At 40.0% G+C, this 19,624-nt stretch overlaps 2 protein-coding genes across 2 annotated transcripts; one reads left to right on the plus strand and one right to left on the minus strand.

The window, feature by feature from the left end:
- Nucleotides 1–312: 312 nt before the first annotated feature.
- On the minus strand, nt 313–4,077 carry LOC139734104 (uncharacterized metal-dependent hydrolase YcfH-like). The gene is made up of 3 exons (XM_071644918.1): nt 3,963–4,077; nt 991–1,306; nt 313–925 (listed from the first exon to the last, which is right to left on the minus strand). The coding sequence occupies exons 1-3, from the start codon at nt 4,075–4,077 to the stop codon at nt 313–315; spliced, it is 1,044 nt and encodes a 347-aa protein (XP_071501019.1).
- A 760-nt stretch (nt 4,078–4,837) lies between these two features.
- On the plus strand, nt 4,838–13,613 carry LOC139734093 (glucosamine 6-phosphate N-acetyltransferase-like). Its single transcript, XM_071644907.1, has 6 exons — nt 4,838–4,880; nt 7,685–7,847; nt 8,853–8,915; nt 9,698–9,828; nt 10,118–10,179; nt 13,436–13,613. Exons 1-6 carry the CDS (start codon nt 4,875–4,877, stop codon nt 13,611–13,613), a joined length of 603 nt encoding a protein of 200 aa, XP_071501008.1. The 5' UTR covers nt 4,838–4,874.
- Nucleotides 13,614–19,624: the final 6,011 nt, after the last annotated feature.

The raw sequence follows: 19,624 nt of genomic DNA on the forward strand, positions 1-19,624 counted from the left end.
TTTTACGGCATTCATCACGGCGTAAAGCAATGGATATCAGCCTTCCTGACCAAGCGTCTTCAGCATGTGTGCATCAACGGGAAGTGTTCCGATTGGCACCCTGTTCTAAGTGGTACTCCGCAAGGGATGGTTCTTGGACCACATTTCTTCCTTCTTTTTGTCAATGATATCCATTTCAGGCCATTTGCCAATCTCAAAAAAAAAAAAAAAAATTTACTTAATACCCGGACTTTCAGGAAAACAACCGAAAATTACCTAAATACCACACCCACTAATATATACACTGTATACACCTTGGGGGACAGCGGGCCCCTAAGCATACAAATGTACAGCGTTTGCATAGGTGGTCTGCATGACATCAGGCAGAGCCATCCCCCGAACCCTGGCCATGTGCTGCCCCACATCCCCCAGATACACGGGAGTGTTGTACTGACACTCCGCGTGCAGCTTGAGATGCGGGGAGTCGGTCTCTAGCAGCAGCCGGGTAAGGTGGATTTCCCTCACTGATTGGAGTTGGTCTCGGTTGAAGGACTGAATCAGCCCCAAGACCCCGAAATAGCAGTGAGGGAAGGCAGCTACCCAGGCCCGAACCATACCGGCATCCCCACTAAAGGAGTGTAGATGAACTCGCTGGTGAGCGAGATACTTCTTCTTTAGGAGCCGGATGGCCAGCCGGTTTACAGTGCTGCCACACAGGTCTGCTGCGGCACCTCGAAGGTACATGACGAGGATACGCCCCAAGGTCCCCAGTGAAAGAATACGGTTAAACAACTCCTCCTGAGGGCACCAGAGATGTTTTAGTGCCGAGAAGTCGAAACCAACCTCACTTATGGCAGACACTCGGGGGTTGCAGAGAAGCCTGAGGAATCCATCCCACTGGGCTGGCGTGTAGATTGCTGCCTTTTCAATGGATCCCTCCTGCCACCTTAAAATGGGGACCACGCCTCATCGACCTCATGAGGTCATTTTCAAAATCCAGGTGGGGGGAACCGCTCTGGATTGCAGAAGTTCAGGACCGCCCCCGTGATTGGAAATGGGTGGTTGGGTCCGCGGCCGGTGGTCATGATCCCTGGCTGGTGGGCCACCAACTGGAGCCGGTCTAGATGGTAATGCGTATCGAACCCGACCACCCGTTTAGTTCTTGGAGGTTCCCGAGGCGCGGTTGTGGCCAGTGCCGGTGTTGAAGTATCGGGCACTGCTGTCTCTGCATCCTCAACTGCCTCTGCAGGTAAGGGAGCCTGTGCTGGTGGGCCTGGCTCACCAATTACCTCCGCGACAGCCGCCCTCTGTTGTGTGGACAACCTGACTGTCCCACAGAAATGCAAAAATAAAACAAATATTTTATAGAAATAATGATTTGATCATTTGTGGGGGAGATTGGAATACACCGCAAAACCCTCAAATAGATACTAGGGGCGTTTCTCAAAAATGCAAGCTTCTACAACCCTTTCAAATATTTATTCAAACAAACAAATTGATTTGTTTCAATATGAAAGAATCAAAAAGGCATTGCCACAGGTGTGGTTTGATTATTTGTGTAACAGGCAATGTACCCGAGATGTTTTGTTCAATAAAGAATTGTTTCATATAAATACTGGGGATATAATTGAATTGGTAGCTTTAAAAACAAAACAGTTTTATTCGCTACTGCTGGATGAAAATAAATCTGAGTTAAGTGTGATATACAAATTTGTACTTTTGGACAAAAATATTACATACCTCAAGAATTTGATTGGAAGGTGTTGTTTGATTTCCAGTTTGGAAAATTATCTAATAATAAAAAAAAAAGCAATAAGTTTTAAGTTATTAGAATCTGTAGAATCTCACCATTTAAAGAAATTTAGTGAAATGAAAAATTATGTCTGACATGATTTGTACAAGATGCAGCAAAACTGAATCGATTTGGCATGTTATGTTATATTGCCCAGATACAAGTTATATTGGGAAAAAATATCAAATTTTATATGCGCATATTTTCATAAAATCACTGTAAATGAGCGAATGATATTAACAGGATTCAATGTAAGAGATAAATCTTTGATGTTGTTGAATTGATATTAGTTTTTGCCCAATATACAATATTTTCGATTGTATATACTTAGCAATTATACCACAAAAGCAACGAAAGTATACGCATTATTGACAGATTTTAGAACAGAGCTCATTATGAATTTGAAATTTTTGGTTTAAAAAAAGCTACATGTACTTGACTTCACGAAAAGGCAACTTTACGAATTAGAGCAGAAGTTGAATCACAAAATTTATATTTGATTGGCCTGGGATGCAGAAATTAATATGTTTAGGTATATGTCACACTCAGCAAGTATCTTGGATATATTTGAAGTATACTTTCACCAGAGGAATCGAAATTCATGTGCTGATATAATTTTGACAATTAATTGTTCGTAACCTTATTTTCTACATTCATACATCTTGCTCTCTGTATGTTTTTTGTGAACTTTTCTAGATCTGAAATGAAATAAAGTCCCTCGAAGGAGGATAAAGAAAAAAAAAATAATTGCCGGTTTTGGGCCAGGCATATATGCCGCACGGGCAAACATATATATCCATGTGTTACTTTATACAACAGTACAATGGTCACACCGCTGGGGTATGAAATTTAATCCTTCTAAATGTGAATCAATGCGTGTCACCAGGAAAAGAGTTCCAGGCAGTACAATGTACATCATAAAACATTCTTGGCATCACCCTCGAAGAGTCAAAGCAAGTTAAGTATCTTGGCATTAATATTCAAAATGATCTGTGCTGGAACAGCCAGACCCACCGAGCAACAACGAAAGCATCGGTTTTTTTAAACTTCCTCAGACATAATTTTTCAAACTGTTCAACATCTGTGAAGGAAAGGATATATTTAACCCTTGTTCATCCTCATCTTGATTAAATGCTACTACTAGTACTACTGCTTGGGATCCATGGACTAACAAGAATATTTCCTCCATCGAACAAGTTCAAAGACAGGCTGCTCGTTTTGTTTACAAACACATACGACAAAGAAGCAAGTGTCACCCAGTTGCTTAGTTCGCTCAAATGGAACTCACTCTGACACATATGGGAAATACACCGACTATCCTGTTTTCACAAGATGCTCGGCAAGGAAATCAACATACATCATACAGACTATATTTACCCTAAACCGGATAGAAGTAGACGGGGGCATTCAAATTAGTTCGAGGTACCAACTAGCAACACAGATATGTACTGGAATTCTTTCTTCCCTCAAACCACAAGGACATGGAATAGCCTTCCCCAATGTGTAACTGTAATCTCTCACATTAACTCAGCTACAGCTACTTTTAAGACCATGGTTTCAAAATATATTCTCCCAAATTGAGTCCACCCTCTGCCGCCATCTCCAGTTTAAACTTCGCTTGGGGTCTTTTGGAGGATCACTACCATGTACAACTGTACCAAGTACCACGATTAGAAATCGATACAATTGTAGGTTGTGGTCAAAACACGGATTAATGGTATAGACTCTGAGTCTAGACTAAATAAAGAAAGCTAACAATAATCACCACAATGGTAAATTTCAATTTACACTCCTTTAATTTAGATACTAGTACTTGCCTATGCGAGTATGCCCTCACAAAGACATTGAGAAAATTATCTAGACAGTAAGTAGACTAAATTTACATGATGATAAGTATGAAACTCTCGAACTTTCCTAGCTTAGCTTAAAGCTTATGCTTAAGCGATTGCTTAAGAGTTTAGACGGTTAGAGTCGAGTCCTTGCTTTCTCAGCACTCAGCGAAGTTCTGTCATTCACTCTCTGTGCAGTGCAGTGTGATAACCATGTGCATGATAACCGTTTCATGATCATCATGATTAGGCAAGCAAACTTTGACTTGAACAAAGTAATTTAAATTTAGTTGACTTTAGAGTGGGCCTGCCTGCGCCGCGCCTGTGAGAAAGATGCATTTTACGTCATACCTTGGTCATACGTGCGTTGCTGCCATGTGTGTTGCCAGTTGGCCTGGCTTTCAACACGCTAAAGTCTGCCCGCCCCGTCGAAGGGGGTCGAACACCCCATCGCTCGCGCACGGCGGGAGCTGGCATGGCTCGAGGCAGCTTAGGGCAGAGAGGGGAGTATGCTGAACGCGGCGGCGCGGGCTCACCACTCACTGCGCCGCACCGTACCCGTAGCACTACACTATGAAACGTTACACGAAATTCACGAGCTAGAAGTAGAACGGGATCGCGCGCGGGATGCGCGGTAACAGCTATCTACAACTAGCAAGTCAAATAACCCAACATTCAATAGACCGGAGACCCGCCGGTGCAGTGTGCCGAGTATTAGAATAGATAGTCACCATTTAGAATTACAATAGAGGATGATATGAACTTGCCCCATACTTGTTCCATTTGCTTATGCTTCTACATACAGTAGGTCCATACTGCACTGGTTAGGTACACAGTAGGTCCATGGGCGCCGCCATGTTGATATCTCCGTGCACTCAATGCACTGGCTCGTACATGCTCTAGTACTTTCTGATCCAGATGTGTAGCCAATCTTAAGTTAAGTCAAACCTTTTTAATCTCAATAAAAATAATAAATATTTTTAAAAGTATAAGATTTTCATGATTTTTGAGGTGTTATAGAAAAAATTTAAAATTATTTTCAGGTTAAAATTACTCATACAATTCCACGTACACAAACAAGCACGAGTGCCTGTGGCTGTGCTGTGGGTTGAGCTTGTAAAGTGTAAACGTTACACGTCCACGTCTTTGGGCTACAGCTGTCGTTAACTCTGCGTGACTAGGGACAGACGCCGGTCGCACAGCTGTAGCGTTAGATCTATGTTTGTAGTTGATCCTGGACAACTTAACTCCCGGCTCCCCTATCTTCAAAGAAAATGGAAGTAAGTTGATTGTATTCTGTGCCGCCATTTTAATGTAAGCACACAGCCCACAGCAACACTTATATGATTAATCTATTCAACTTTTCTTCAGCCTCAGGGAAATCTGGTAGTGGTAGCGAGAATCGAATTGCAATTGCTGTGAATAGTGTGGGATGTTGATGCATGATCATGAATGATGGTGAGGTGACGTGAGGGAGGGAATGGGGTTGAGCTCTAGTGTAGTTAATACAGTAAAGCTGCGTTTACACCATGTTCCTGGCAACCACAGCAGCTCCTTCTTCTTCTTCTTCCGGGTGAAGTACTGACCTCTGGAAAGAGTATTTTCGTACTTTGTGCAGTGCTGAAACTAGTGTGCCACGCTGCATTGTTTGATGCTTTTTTTTTGTTGTTACAATTGATATAATATACACTATAAAAAGTAAAAAGTGCTCTTTGTGCAAGTAAAATTAGCTCCTCTTCCAACTAGATTTGACGCAGTGTCACCCCGACCAGCTGCCTCCTAAACTGTTCGAGGGAAGAAGCAGCTGTCACACTGGTTGGGAGCTGGTTCCAGAAGAGTATGACACTTGGGAAGAAGGAGTTTTGAAAGCCAGAGGTCCTGCAGAATTGTTGTCGATATTGAGTAGGTCTTCGTCCAGATGATCGTGTTACCGGGTAGATGTAGGGTGGTTCAGGTGGAATAGCAATCAGTTGATGTAAGATGCGGAACAGCATGATGACTTTCAGCTGGGCCCTTCTTTCTGCAAGAGATTGCCATTTCAAGGAGTGTAGCATTTCACTGACACTGTGTCGAGGGTGAAAGTCTCCCAGAGTAAACCTAGCGGCACGTCTTTGAACCATTTCAAGCTTCCTGATTTGGTCTTGGCAGTGAGGATCCCAGGCTGTTGATGCATATTCAAGGATAGGGCGGACATATGTCACATAGGCTTGTTCTTTTATTTTCTTGGGGCAGCCATGTAGGTTTCTCTGGAGGAATCCTCGTGTGCTGTTGGCCTTTTTACATGTGTTGTCTACAATGTATATGTGTCTTCCAGCTTAGCTTTGAGTTGATATGTACTCCAAGGTACTTAGCATTGTCCACAACTGGAAGCTTGACTCCATGAAGAGAATAAGAAGAATGGATGACATTTTTCACCTTGTTGGTCACTCTCAGGACTTCACACTTGGATGGATTGAGGGACATCTGCCACTTGGTTTCCCACCCTTGGATGTTGGTAAGGTCTTCTTGGAGTCTGTCTGCATCCGTCTGTGAGCTAATGTGTCGGTAAAGGAGACAATCATCTGCAAACATTCGAAATTCAGACGTTTCAGGCCACTGTGGCAAAAACGGGATGGACGTGAAACGACGCGGTGAGACGGGATTGTCAAACGTGGGGTGGCAGGCGGTGATTACCGTGGATGCCGTGGGCGTGGCCATGTCAGATTTTTAAAATGTCAAAAAATTTGCCACGTACGGCAGTCCCAGTGCTAATGAGGAATTTTGTATGCCATGATAAAACGGGGTCAACGCTACAAAACATGGTGGCACGTACACTGTAATGGACCGTATTAAAGACAAACTGGAGGTGGTCCGTAACGTAGGGCCATAATAGGGGGATGCGACAGAAAATATCGATTGTCTAGCCTGATCAGATGCCGTGAGAATTGAGAATAGCGTCTAATATAGAGCTATGTTCACGGGGGCGAGGGCTGGAACGACCAAGACTAGTCTAGATTACGAAGGGGAAAAACAGGAGAATGTCTCATCTACCCACAGCGCACTGCATTTCAGGCAAAGGGGGCCGGGGCTGCCATGGCCACTAGGAACATGGTGTAAATGCAGCATAAATGCTAGTAGTATGTCAAGTTCTGATGCACCAAACTGAGGCAAAGTTGAACAAAATACTGTTCAATGTGTGTGCATTCACTTGACTTTTGATATTTTAATCACACTAAAATTACATGAAGTGCAAGTGTTCAGCTTATTAGTATATGCTTTAATACTTCCAATTAAATTGAATTAGGTCACTCATAAGGAAAATGAAACCCAAATGTACATTTGTCTATTGTACAGTCGAGATTACAGAATATGGGTTGAATGGATGTAACAATATTAGTAGCGCACATTTATTATTCGTGAAGTTTGAGGAAAATTGGACAATTCGTTCAAAAGTTTTGAGTTTTTAAAGTTTTGGTGCCACCATTGCTGGATGAGAAGACTGCAACATTTTGCGATGTCTCACATAGACAAGCGATATAAAAGTCCATAATGTCGTCCAAAATTTGACTGCCTGCTACATGTAGAAACCTATATGCTTTTACGCATGGTCGAACCTTGGCATGGGAGGTCGAACCTTGTTGTGGGTGCCGATACTTTTATATTTCTTTCATAATGAAAAAGCATTTGACTTGCCTCTTTCAGCATGCAGGGGGTATCCGCATGATCAGGAGGGGATGTGTACTTTTCATTAAAAAACCCCCCAAAAACCATGTATCCGGTAATTTCATACAAGCATGCTCATTCATGCATGGATAGACAGATGGACACACACATATACTTTATTTTATCTAGTTTATCTCAGATACAGTATGTTCTGATAGATATGTGCTTGTTATATATGAAAGCTTTTTTTTATTTCTGTCAGATTAAAAGAAAGCTTTTGTACTGCAAGTTGTACGTTTTACTGTTTAAGTAAATGTGAGACCAAGTATTCAAGATAAGTCCTGTTCCTCAATACCCTCACAGTATAAACCCAGTTTATAATGAAAATTGACCATGCGTTTTTGTTTTCTGCAATGCAATTTATCTATTTTTCCTTTTGTAGAACCACGCAGATGACGCCCCAATGTTTGACCCACAAGTGTTGGAGGAACTTAAAGCCCAGTTTACAGATCTCAGCAAAGTTTCCTTCAATCCACCAATCACCCCTCAGAATCCAGGAGAGTCTTTACTGATGAGGCCGCTCTACATGTCAGACTATGACAAGGGTAAGGAACAAGGGGGATAGTTTATTCTGTCACGTATATAGACATACTTGTATAATACCTCTCATGTGAGAATTGATCATGTAATGGGGAGGGGGGTTGGTTTAAAGTTCTTGAATTTCCTTGTTGTGTATCATTAAGAGGATGCAAGGGGTGCTTTGTTGTAACCAACTACTTTATATGAGATTGTTGTATATTTTGCGTTAATTATTTTAGTCAATTCAATCTGATATCCGCCATTTTTTTTTTTTTTTTTTGCTCAGTCACTTTGTAAGGTACATTTTTTTGTTATAGCCAATAAGTTAACTTTCAAACCCTGTTTTAAGAGGCCTTTACCTCGGCAAAGTTGCGACGTCCAGAGAACAAAATTTGTCTTAAAAACCAGTAAAACCGAAGGAGAGAGTGAGGGGTACTGTTTCAACAGACACACACCAAATGCCTTACCCATGTAGGTTTCCACAAAGGGGGTGTGTCCACTGATGTGTCTACCATACCTACTGGTCAGCGCCGTCTATTGTTCTAGATTATGCACATACAATCACTGATCTCAACTACAGTACATTTTAGAGATCAGTGGTTATGATCCATGCACATGATCGATGCGTGGCGTGTCAATCATTCTCTGTCCGCAATGTTGTTCATGAGGGTTGAGTGTTAAGGTTAGGGTCAGGGAATGTTTATACTGCAGTTGCATGCTAATAGAAGGGTTGCCAGGGTAGTGTCGCGGTAATGTCAGGGTAATGCTGAGAGTGTAGAATTTGGCAAAAGTTACCGGGACAGCATCCGAGCAACATTTTGCGGGGACTGTTTTTACAGGCAGGGTGAAAAAAGATTACCCTGACATTACCCAGATGTTGCCGAGGTAACTAGTTTGAAAGGCTCTGCTAAAACGGGGCTTCTGTATGTAGGTATGCTGTGCACATTAAAACACTGATTGAGAGTGCTCTGCGGTAAAGTTTATACATTTAGAATGCATCCTTTCCTTTCTGTTTGTTCTTTGATGTTCAGGATATCTCCAGCTGTTGGCTCAATTAACCAAAGTTGGCAATATTCCAAGGGAGATGTTTGAAGGTTTGTTTGTCTGGCCAAGTGAAAATATTTATTTTGATTATGAGGAGGTTTGTTTGCAAAATGGCATTACATTTATATTGTGCTTTTATTCTTTTGGTTTCATTGTCATTATAAGCAATGTTTCACAGACTGTCATTCCTGCTTATTCCATTTCTTTACCTCCTTAGAAGGGGAAAATGTAAGCAAACAAACAATGAAAGTAGAATAATTGTGATGTAGCAGTATAAAAGCCCTGTACACAGAATTAACTCTTGATTATCTTGTTGCAATGAATTTTGTGAATGTAACTTTAACTGACACATCCTGTGTTACCAAATATTTATTCTTTGGACGTTGATTTTTCTTTAAAGTACTAGTAATGGCATTTTGTGCAGCAGCTACTTGTATTATGATGCTATGGTTAAAACTCATCACCATCATCCTCACGAAGAGTATGAATTTATAGTCAAAATAGGGTGCATCAAGTTGGGATATGTGGGGAATGTCAAATCAATGTTTTCATTTATCTATGTATCAATTTACTTTTACTTTTAAAAGCTGAAGTTTGTATATAGAGTTCCGTATATAAAGTATGTAATTTTGATAATTCTATAATTTATAGAGTAATACAGTATATGAAAACAGTAGTCACCCATGCAGGTGAACGATACAATTGAATAATTATGTGTTCAGAGAACTATTGGACACACTGTCCAAGCACTCAGTTATTGGTTTATCACCCTAGGAACTAATTTTGTTTGTTTTTGTTTTTTTTTTTCGAACCCATGTTATGCACTGCTCAGAGCAATTCCGTGCCTTCAAAGCCTGTCCAAACTCATACTTCATCATTGTCATCGAAGACACCAGCCTGCAGCAGATTGTGGCATGTGGGACCCTGGGAATTGATTTCAAATTCATCCACCTGTGCTCCAAGGTAAGCTGGGCAACAAACAGGAATGAAGGAAAACCTGGACAGGCATAGTGGGACCTTTAGCATAAATTGAAAAGTTTTCAAAGAATTGACGAACTTTCACTGACCCATGACTAGACTTATGGTTATCAATTTTACCAGTAAGAAACACTGAAAAAATAATAAAATGATTCATTGCTTTTTTTTCTGTGAGTAAATAAAATAATACTTTTGAATACAATTCCTGAGAGTGATCATGAATATGCAGCAATATTTAATCTGTTGGTTAAAAAGATTGTATTTTCCATTGCAGAAAGGAAGACTAGATGAGATTGTGGTCAAAGAGGAATACAGAGGGAAACAACTTGGAAAATTGTGAGTATGAAAGTTTGTTTTTCTATACATGCTTCTTTCTTAACTTTTACTTTGACTGTTGTTCGGAAGACAGTTGCTTCCGTGACTTCTGTCATGACAAACTTATTTCCATTTCTGAGTTTGTTGTCCCCGCCGAACGAGTTCGAGCAGGGGACTATGAAACGGGCTCCGTACGTGTGTGTGTCCGTGTGTCCGTCTGTCTGTCCGTCCGTCCGTCTGTCTGTCTGTGCGTCCGTGTGTGATCAAAATCTTCAATTTGCTACTTCTCTGTCATTTATGAGCCAATTTTGATTCTGTTTGCTTTATATGATAGCACTACATGGGAGCTTTGAAACTTCTACACAGAATTTCAGTTGTGACCTTTGACCTTGACCTTTGACCTATATTGTACATTTTGCTTCAAAATGCTACTTCTTCGCCATTTCTAACCCGATTTCGATTCCGTTTGCTTTATGTGATGGCACTAGGTGAGGGCTTCAAAACTTCTACACAGAATTTTGACCTTTGACTTCTTTGACCTTTGACCTTGATTTTTGACCTATATTGTACATTGGCTACAAAATGCTACTCCTTCGCCATTTCTAACCAGATTTCGATTCCGTTTGCTTTATGTGATGGCACTAGGTGAGGGCTTCAAAACTTCTACACAGAATTTTGACCTTTGACTTCTTTGACCTTTGACCTTGATTTTTGACCTATATTGTACATTTTGCTACAAAATGCTACTCCTTTGCCATTTCTAACCCAATTTCATTTCCGTTTGCTTTATGTGATGGCACTACAGTCTGTAGGTGAGGGCTTCAAAACTTCTACACAGAATTTTGACCCTTGACTTCTTTGACCTTTGACCTTGATTTTTGACCTATATTGTACATTGGCTACAAAATGCTCCTCCTTTGCCATTTCTAACCCGATTTCGATTCCGTTTGCTTTATGTGATGGCACTAGGTGAGGGCTTCAAAACTTCTACACAGAATTTTGACCTTTGACTTCTTTGACCTTTGACCTTGATTTTTGACCTATATTGTACATTGGCTACAAAATGCTACTCCTTCGCCATTCTAACCCCGATTTCGATTCCGTTTGCTTTTTGTGATGGCACTAGGTGAGGGCTTCAAAACTTGTACACAGAATTTTGACCTTTGACTTCTTTGACCTTTGACCTTGATTTTTGACCTATATTGTACATTGGCTACAAAATGCTACTCCTTTGCCATTTCTAGCCCGATTTCGATTCCGTTTGCTTTTTGTGATGGCACTAGGTGAGGGCTTCAAAACTTCTACACAGAATTTTGACCTTTGACTTCTTTGACCTTTGACCTTGATTTTTTACCGATATTGTACATTTTGCTACTAAATGCTACTTGCGGCGGGGACATATTTTACGCACCGCGTAATTTCTACTTTTCCTTGTTTTCATTATGATACATCCTGTCCAAGATGTGGAATTCTAGTACAGGGGAAACTCGGTATAACGAACACTGCTATAACGAGATATCGGCTATTACGAGGAAATTTTCCCGGTCCCAATTTCCCTTCCACACAAGTCTATGTAAAATGCTACTCTTATAGCGAGATCGGCTATAACGAAATAACTGCTATAACGAGATAAATTTTGTGACTTCCAAACAAAGAAAAACATAGCCAATCAAACCTGTTATAACGAGGTAAAGCAAAATGTCTTCGGTAAAGCTTTAGGTCGCCTGTGCTATCATCTTCCGAGATTGTAAAGCTTGATGCGCCGAAAATTGTCTTGTACACACATAATTATTTCTTTCAGTGCACTCCAGCTAGCACTGTTGTACCTGTAAGTGTGTGTGTGCGCACACACTGATACATGCAGAAAATGTGGTGGGACGGCCATATGTACACATGACATCATCATGACGTTTAGCAGGTGTGAGGCAATCTGATGCTGTGATTGGTTTTCTACGTAGGGAAATCCCCATCTTCACACACACGCAGTCATTATGTACAGTACATACAGAATGTGTCACATACACACACAGCACTGTGCAGACCATAATTCAATCTTTCCACACAACACACACCCATACCATAACCTCATACACGTGTACCAATCCACAGACGATCTTGACACAATCGCAAGCTATATAAATTTACAAATTCAAAAACCTACAATTAATAAGAAACACATTCTTGATATTGGATTTCATTGGCGAAAAACATCTTCTTACCCTTAAAGGTGAGTAATTCCCTCACACGCAATATCAAGTTATCAGTATTGATTGAAATATGATGGGTAGTCCCACATGTGCAAATTAATGTCTTTATGTTATGCTTTATTTTATACCTACTGATATAACGAGATATCGGCTATAACGAGGAAAACGACTCGGTCCCGACCATCTCGTTATATCGAGTTTCCACTGTACAGTATATTGAAATTAATTTCATACCCCCAATGAGGTTCATCCGATTGGTGATTTCATAGAAATATGTTTTCTTGTTTGTTTCACAATCATGAAAATTATTTTGTACCTTAGTGAGTACTTTCACCTCCAACTGGTGGCTTCTTCAGACTGTGTCGTAGATGGCGGTGTGACGCTGGATGTGAGAGAATGGTATCATATAAATGCGAAAGGATATATTGGCCCGAGTTTCTGTTCATTGTGTTAGGGGTTTCCTGATGTGAATTGCCTCCCTTATCCATCTTGATGGGTGATGATCTTCTCTTGTAAGAATATGGCTCTTGTTCCATTGGATGGAATGGTTATTGATAGCAACTTGATCCCCCACGGCTGATTTGTGAATGATATTGTCTGCCGATTATTTTCTAGATCGAGTGTAAGGGATTTGGCTGATGTTTCTAACTTCATCCTCATGCTCGCCTCTTCTTATACCAAATTGTCTGCCTGTCTCCCCAATGTATGTAGCTTTACATTGCAGGGAATCTCATATAATACAACTCCTGCTACGTCGTCTACTTTCCGTTTGTCTTTTGGGTTGACCAGTAGGCTTCTTCTGGTTTTATGGGGCTTGACAGCAGTGGAAACTTCAAACTCCTTGATGATATTCTTGAGATCGTAAAGGAAGATCAGAAGGTAGATCAGCAAGGTTGACAGTAATTTTGTTTCTTCTTTGTAAAAGGGGAATGTACATGTATGTCACCTACTGTGTGCAGCCTCTACTTGTAGTGAAGATGGTCAGGTGGTATCAGAATATGGGTCTTTTCCTTTTTGCCTCAAGAAACTTCTTATTCAGTCATCATGTTTTCTTTCTGGTTCCATTCAAGGATCGTCGAGACGTTGACATTGCTGAGCCAGCGGATGGGATGCTACAAGACTGCGCTGGAGTGCACCACAGAAAACATGCCTTTCTACGGCAAGTTTGGATATGTCAAAGACCGTGAAAATTACATGACGTACCGCCACGAACACTGCTCCAAAAACAAGGAGGAAACATCCAGTTGATGCTTGCCTGACGCTGATCAGCCTTGAAGACTGAATTTTGGAGAAAAAAGAAAGATCACGAGTGACCAGATACATCAATTCTTCCTGTGTGTAGCCACATCTTTGTCTGGAAAATAATCAAATGGAAGGTGCATCACACATTCCCTCATCAGTTTCCTTTCTTGCCTTGAACTCTTCCAAGAATATGAACTACAATTCTCTAAGTTTCCTTAGCTCAGGGAAATGTTTGATGTAATACCTAGAAAATTTGATACACTGTATGATAACAGTATTCATTACGGGATTAAATCACTTCCATGTGTTGAGCTGTTACCGTATGTTGCTCTTCTTCATTAGTTTCGATGTGATGGCAAAACAAGAGGATGCTAATGTAAGTAACATGCTCTTGTTCTACAGTGTATGCTATCTTCATTTTACTGTTATGCAGTCACATCTAATGTTGCTGCATTGTTCCAGGCGACATGGGTCACAAGGGCAAAAAAAAAATGTGTACAGTGGGGAAACATAGGTAAGAAAAAAAAAATGACCCTAGAACGCACAAAAAGTGAGCTTTATGTCTTTGCAGACACACAATAAATCATGAATTTGCAATGAATAATCATGTCCATTAAGGATTGACAAAAGGTAGAACAGAGGGGCTATTTTACTGCGGTTTTGAGAGGACCACTATTGGAAGCATAATGATGGCCAGAGCTGATTTAAAATGACTTCTTGTATATAAACCATGAAATCCACCGATTTTAATGAAAAAGAGCAAAAATATAGAAATTAAAACTGTTTATGGACAAAATGGAGCCTTGTCCTTAACTTGTTCCCTGTATTGAATGGCCCAGTAGCGATTGCTATAATGATTTCTTTTGTTTGGTTGTTTTTTCATGCAGCTGTACATCTATTATTCAATTTTTAATTTGTTTTAACTTAAACAAATTTATTAACATGAAATACAGGTAGCTCAAAATGAGAATGTTATTTTCCTGTAATATCAGAGCTTAAAAAAAGATAGTATAGTGTATACAGGGCTGCACACTAAGTTTTTTTTTTTTTTTTATGCTGGTCTAACCTCTCTGTCGGACCAGTCAGGTACCCTTTTTTCCATTTTTTACTGGTCCAATCCTGAAAAAGTTACTGGTCTAACAGGTCAGAGACTGTTGGGCCAGTTATCAGTCAATGAGGGAAAGATTTTGAGATACAGACTTTCAAATTCCTCATGTTTATTTCACCCCAGACAGACCTTACAACTCTTTGCATAGTGGTGAAAATGGTAGCATTCACATCTTGATACAGAGCTGCCACCTGTTTTTGCAACAATTTTTTTTTTAACAACTAGTATTTGATTCTTGACAACTCAGTTGTCTCATGTATTTGAGAGTCTAGTTACATTTTTAAAGCAGATTATTTATAAAGTATTTATGTAAATTATAGACCATTTTAAACAATACTGTCATGTTGCTTACTCATTCAAAGTCATAAGAAGTTGCCAGAGACCACTTCAAGAGTTGGGGAAAAAATGAATAATTCAGTGCCTTATGAAGTAGGTGCTGTGGGGACTATAATTTGCCAAAGTTTGTGTTGCTGCATTAGCTGTAAGTTTCATATTCCCTTTCCCAGCGAGTATGTACAATGTATATACCCAAGCCTCGTGCATGTACTTACATCTAAGTCCAGGGGTCTGTTTCATGAAAGTTTTGTGAGACTTTTCACTCATAGGACATACTCATATGAGAAACTTTATGAAATGGATTTTACAATACATGTAGTTCTTCTTCTTCTTTTTTTTTTTTTAAGTCTCTAATAACTACACATACATGTATGAGCAACTTTGGCCATTCTGAGATTTATGTAGACTTTTATGAGATGACCTCATGAAATGGACCCCTGGTCTTGTCCATAGCTGACAGACAAACCATGGAGTTGTACATGTAGCTGCATCAGGGGTGTAATCTCATGTGTTGTTGCTGTTAACCCAGTCAGTATGGAATTAACTTGCCCAAGAATGGCTGTACGGGAGAATTTGCTCTAGTGTAACTACATGTATATGGCCATGTGTCTCGTGTAGCATTCTAGCGCTCTAAAGTGAACCAAAGCGACCCGAACCAAAGTGAACCAAAGCGACTCGAACCAAAGTGTACCGGACTGTACTGTGCCAGATGTGGAGCATTTGAGCACTCTGTGAAGATAGGGTACCTCATGACTTATTTTCAGAGGGAGTGGCACATTTTGTAGCAAGAGGGTCATTCACCTTGCATGCTTCAACTACTAACAGATGTCCCGAACAAAGAGAATGACCTCTTTGCGTTATGACGTCTGTGCATGACAAATGCATTCTTAACATGTGAACTTTTGGTACACTTTTGGAGCGCATGGGGAAGTGGTCCACCACTTGTGGCTCAGTTCAGTTTGGTACGGTACATTTTAGAAGTGTTCGAGCGCTCCTCTGGCACGGGTTCGGTACGGTTCAGTTCGCTTTAATAGCAGAGCACTCAAATGCACCTTTTGAATCAAAGGTGATGTTAGCAAATGTCGGCTGAATGGGCCGATTTACCAGTTTTCTGGTCCACTCCATTCCCAGAAGTATTTCCTGCTTTTTAGTTTAAGGAAACTGGAAACCCTTGTTGCTTTGAACAGTCTGATTTTTCTGGCAACTTCTCAAAGGGAAAACAGCTTTCCTTTCATATTGCTTTATTGCTTGATGTCCATCCCAACTTTCGCACAAGATTTATAGCAATGCCTGGAAAAAAAAAAATGTAAATCAATATATGTACTGTGTATGTGTGTTTATTATGAGCATTTCCATAAGTATATTACAGAAAGTATGTAGATTAACTTATAGAACTATCATGGCATACATTGTTCAGTGATGTTTTGAAATTCAAAGTGACTGTGTGCCAGCAAAGGATTACATGTTAATTCTTGAAAAGTCTTTCATTCCGTAGAGTCTATTACTTGTAGTGTGTACTTTAAACATGTTGTGCAAATTTGCTTTTATGTTCAGAGTTAATTACTTCAAAATATTTCTATGACTGTGTGTTTATAGGTGATGTTGGACAAATAAGTTATACATTATACCAGAATCAAAGAGGTTAATTTATTTTGTTTGATCGTACAGTTTATCTGTCAATACTATTTTGCAAGTGCATTATGCACACTTTTTTTGCCAGTACCATTTTTGTTAGCATACAACAGTAGGTGCAGTATGAAGAATACTAGTAGTTTGCAAACCAGTCACTTGCTGATCAAAAGGCATGGGGTAAATTGCCAATTATTTATGTGTTTGGGTACATTAATAACCACATACAAGTGTACTGAGAAACACTAAAGTTAAGTACACCTTGAAATTGTACCACTTTTGGAAAATGTATACAACATGGATTCCCATTATGTTTGCTTGTCTTTTGCTTGTAAGCATAATGTAACTTTTGACAGATTATATTTGTTTGTTTTGCCATTTACCTTCGGTATACACGGTACTAAAAGCAGTATAGCTTCAGACATGCTTATATTGTGGCCATAACAACTATATCCTGGTTTTAGAAAAATACTTGTAGTGCTCTTGCATTTGAATAAAATTCATCAACTCAATACACTGTATTGACTTTACCAACAAGTTTCTATGCAGGTACAGTATGTGGTGTACATGCAAGTGTATTTAGAATGTCAACTCCAACATCATGTGCGAGCCTTCATTTTACACCTAACAAGGAAAAGTAGAAATTACGCGGTGCGTAACATATGTCCCCGCCGGAAGTAGCATTTTGTAACAAAATGTGCAATATAGGTAAAAAATCAAGGTCAAAGGTCAAAGAAGTCAAAGGTCAAAATTCTGTGTAGAAGTTTTGAAGCCCTCACCTAGTGCCATCACATAAAGCAAATGGAATCGAAATTGGGTCAGAAATGGCGAAGGAGTAGCATTTAGTAGCCAATGTACAATATAGGTCAAAAATCAAGGTCAAAGGTCAAAGAAGACAAAGGTCAAAATTCTGTGTAAAAGTTTTGAAGCCCTCACCTAGTGCTATCACATAAAGCAAACGGAATCGAAATCGGGTTAGAAATGGCGAAGGAGTAGCATTCTGTAGGAAAATGCACAATATAGGTCAAAAATCAAGGTCAAAGGTCAAAGAAGTCAAAGGTCAAAATTCTGTGTAGAAGTTTTGAAGCCCTCACCTAGTGCCATCATATAAAGCAAACGGAATCGAAATCGGGTTAAAAATGGCGAAGGAGTAGCATTTCGTAGCAAAATGTACAATATAGGTCAAAAATCAAGGTCAAAGGTCAAAGAAGTCAAAGGTCAAAATTCTGTGTAGAAGTTTTGAAGCCCTCACCTAGTGCCATCACATAAAGCAAACGGAATCGAAATCGGGTTAGAAATGGCGAAGGAGTAGCATTTTGTAGCAAAATGTACAATATAGGTCAAAAATCAAGGTCAAAGGTCAAAGAAGTCAAAGGTCAAAATTCTGTGTAGAAGTTTTGAAGCCCTCACCTAGTGCCATCACATAAAGCAAACGGAATCGAAATCGGGTTAGAAATGGCGAAGGAGTAGCATTTTGTAGCAAAATGTACAATATAGGTCAAAGGTCAAGGTCAAAGGTCACGACTGAAATTCTGTGTAGAAGTTTCAAAGCTCCCATGTAGTGCTATCATATAAAGCAAACAGAATCAAAATTGGCTCATAAATGACAGAGAAGTAGCAAATTGAAGATTTTGATCACACACGGACGCACACACGGACACACGGACGGACGGACACACGGACGGACGGACACACGGACGGACGGACACACGGACGGACGGACACACGGACACACACACGTACGGAGCCCGTTTCATAGTCCCCTGCTCGAACTCGTTCGGCGGGGACAATAAGAGCCATACCAGTATACAGTATGTAAACTCACATCACCACTGCACACTCACACACACACACCATTGCATTTTACACTTTCTTCCTTGCTTAAAGGAGTCCACCTTCATAAACATGTGGATTGAGAGACCGCAGCAATATTAGTAGAACACATTGGTGATAAGTTTGAGGAAAATCGGACAATCCATTCAATAGCTCAGTCACTGCTGGATGAGAAGACTACTACAGTGGATGATGTCATATGCGTAGGACGATATAAAGAAAATATAAAGAAAATTCAACATATTTTCACTTTTCTCGCATAGTAATAGAGCACTTGACTTGCATTTTTCAGAAGGCAGGGGAATAATATTACCCTTAACATGTCAGCAGCAAGTCGAGGGAATAACATTCTGTGGAATTCTCTTTATCATTTTCTGATATTGTTCTACGCATGTGACATCATACACTGCACATAGTACAGCTGTAGTCTTTTCATCCAGCAGTGACAGTGCAGAAACTTCAAAAATACATAACTTTTGGATGAATCGTCTGATTTTCCTCAAACTTTCACTGATGTGTTCTACTGATATTGCTGCATTTTCTCAATCCTTATGTACATGAAGGTGGACTTGTCCTTTAAATTAAATCACCTATCTTCCATAAATAAATCACAGATAAAAGACTGACGTTTGTATTTTCAGAATATCTTTTTATTTCAATAATTTGAACTCATACATTTCCTCACTGTATCAGAAGTATGTGATAGAGAACCTGAAAGTCATTCACTGCCATACAACATACAATGTGATCAAAACTTCTTTTTTTTGGGGGGGGGGGGGGGGAGGGGAGAGGGCAAATTGGAAAGTGATTATTCAGCTTTTGAAGTAACAAATAACATTTTGTGGACCATCCTGAACACTTATTTTGGACCGAGATGATCACTTCTCTCAAGTGGAAGTCTCAGTAGCTTGGATGAGCAGTTAGACTACAAAGAAAATGGAGGACATTTGTAGATGAAAAAGCATACATAACTCTATTATTGTTGACGTCATGAATACCTTTTCAACTTTGTTTCCACAGAGAATATCCTATAGGGATCTCTCACTAGATGGTGTCATATCCACAAAGCTTACAACTTCTGGTATACTAAATTTCTGATGTGGTTACACAT

This window comes from Diadema antillarum, unplaced genomic scaffold, assembly GCF_040938485.1.
Source record: "Diadema antillarum isolate AM-2024a unplaced genomic scaffold, OU_Dant_1.0 seq00000510_RagTag, whole genome shotgun sequence".
Taxonomy (NCBI): domain Eukaryota; kingdom Metazoa; phylum Echinodermata; class Echinoidea; order Diadematoida; family Diadematidae; genus Diadema; species Diadema antillarum.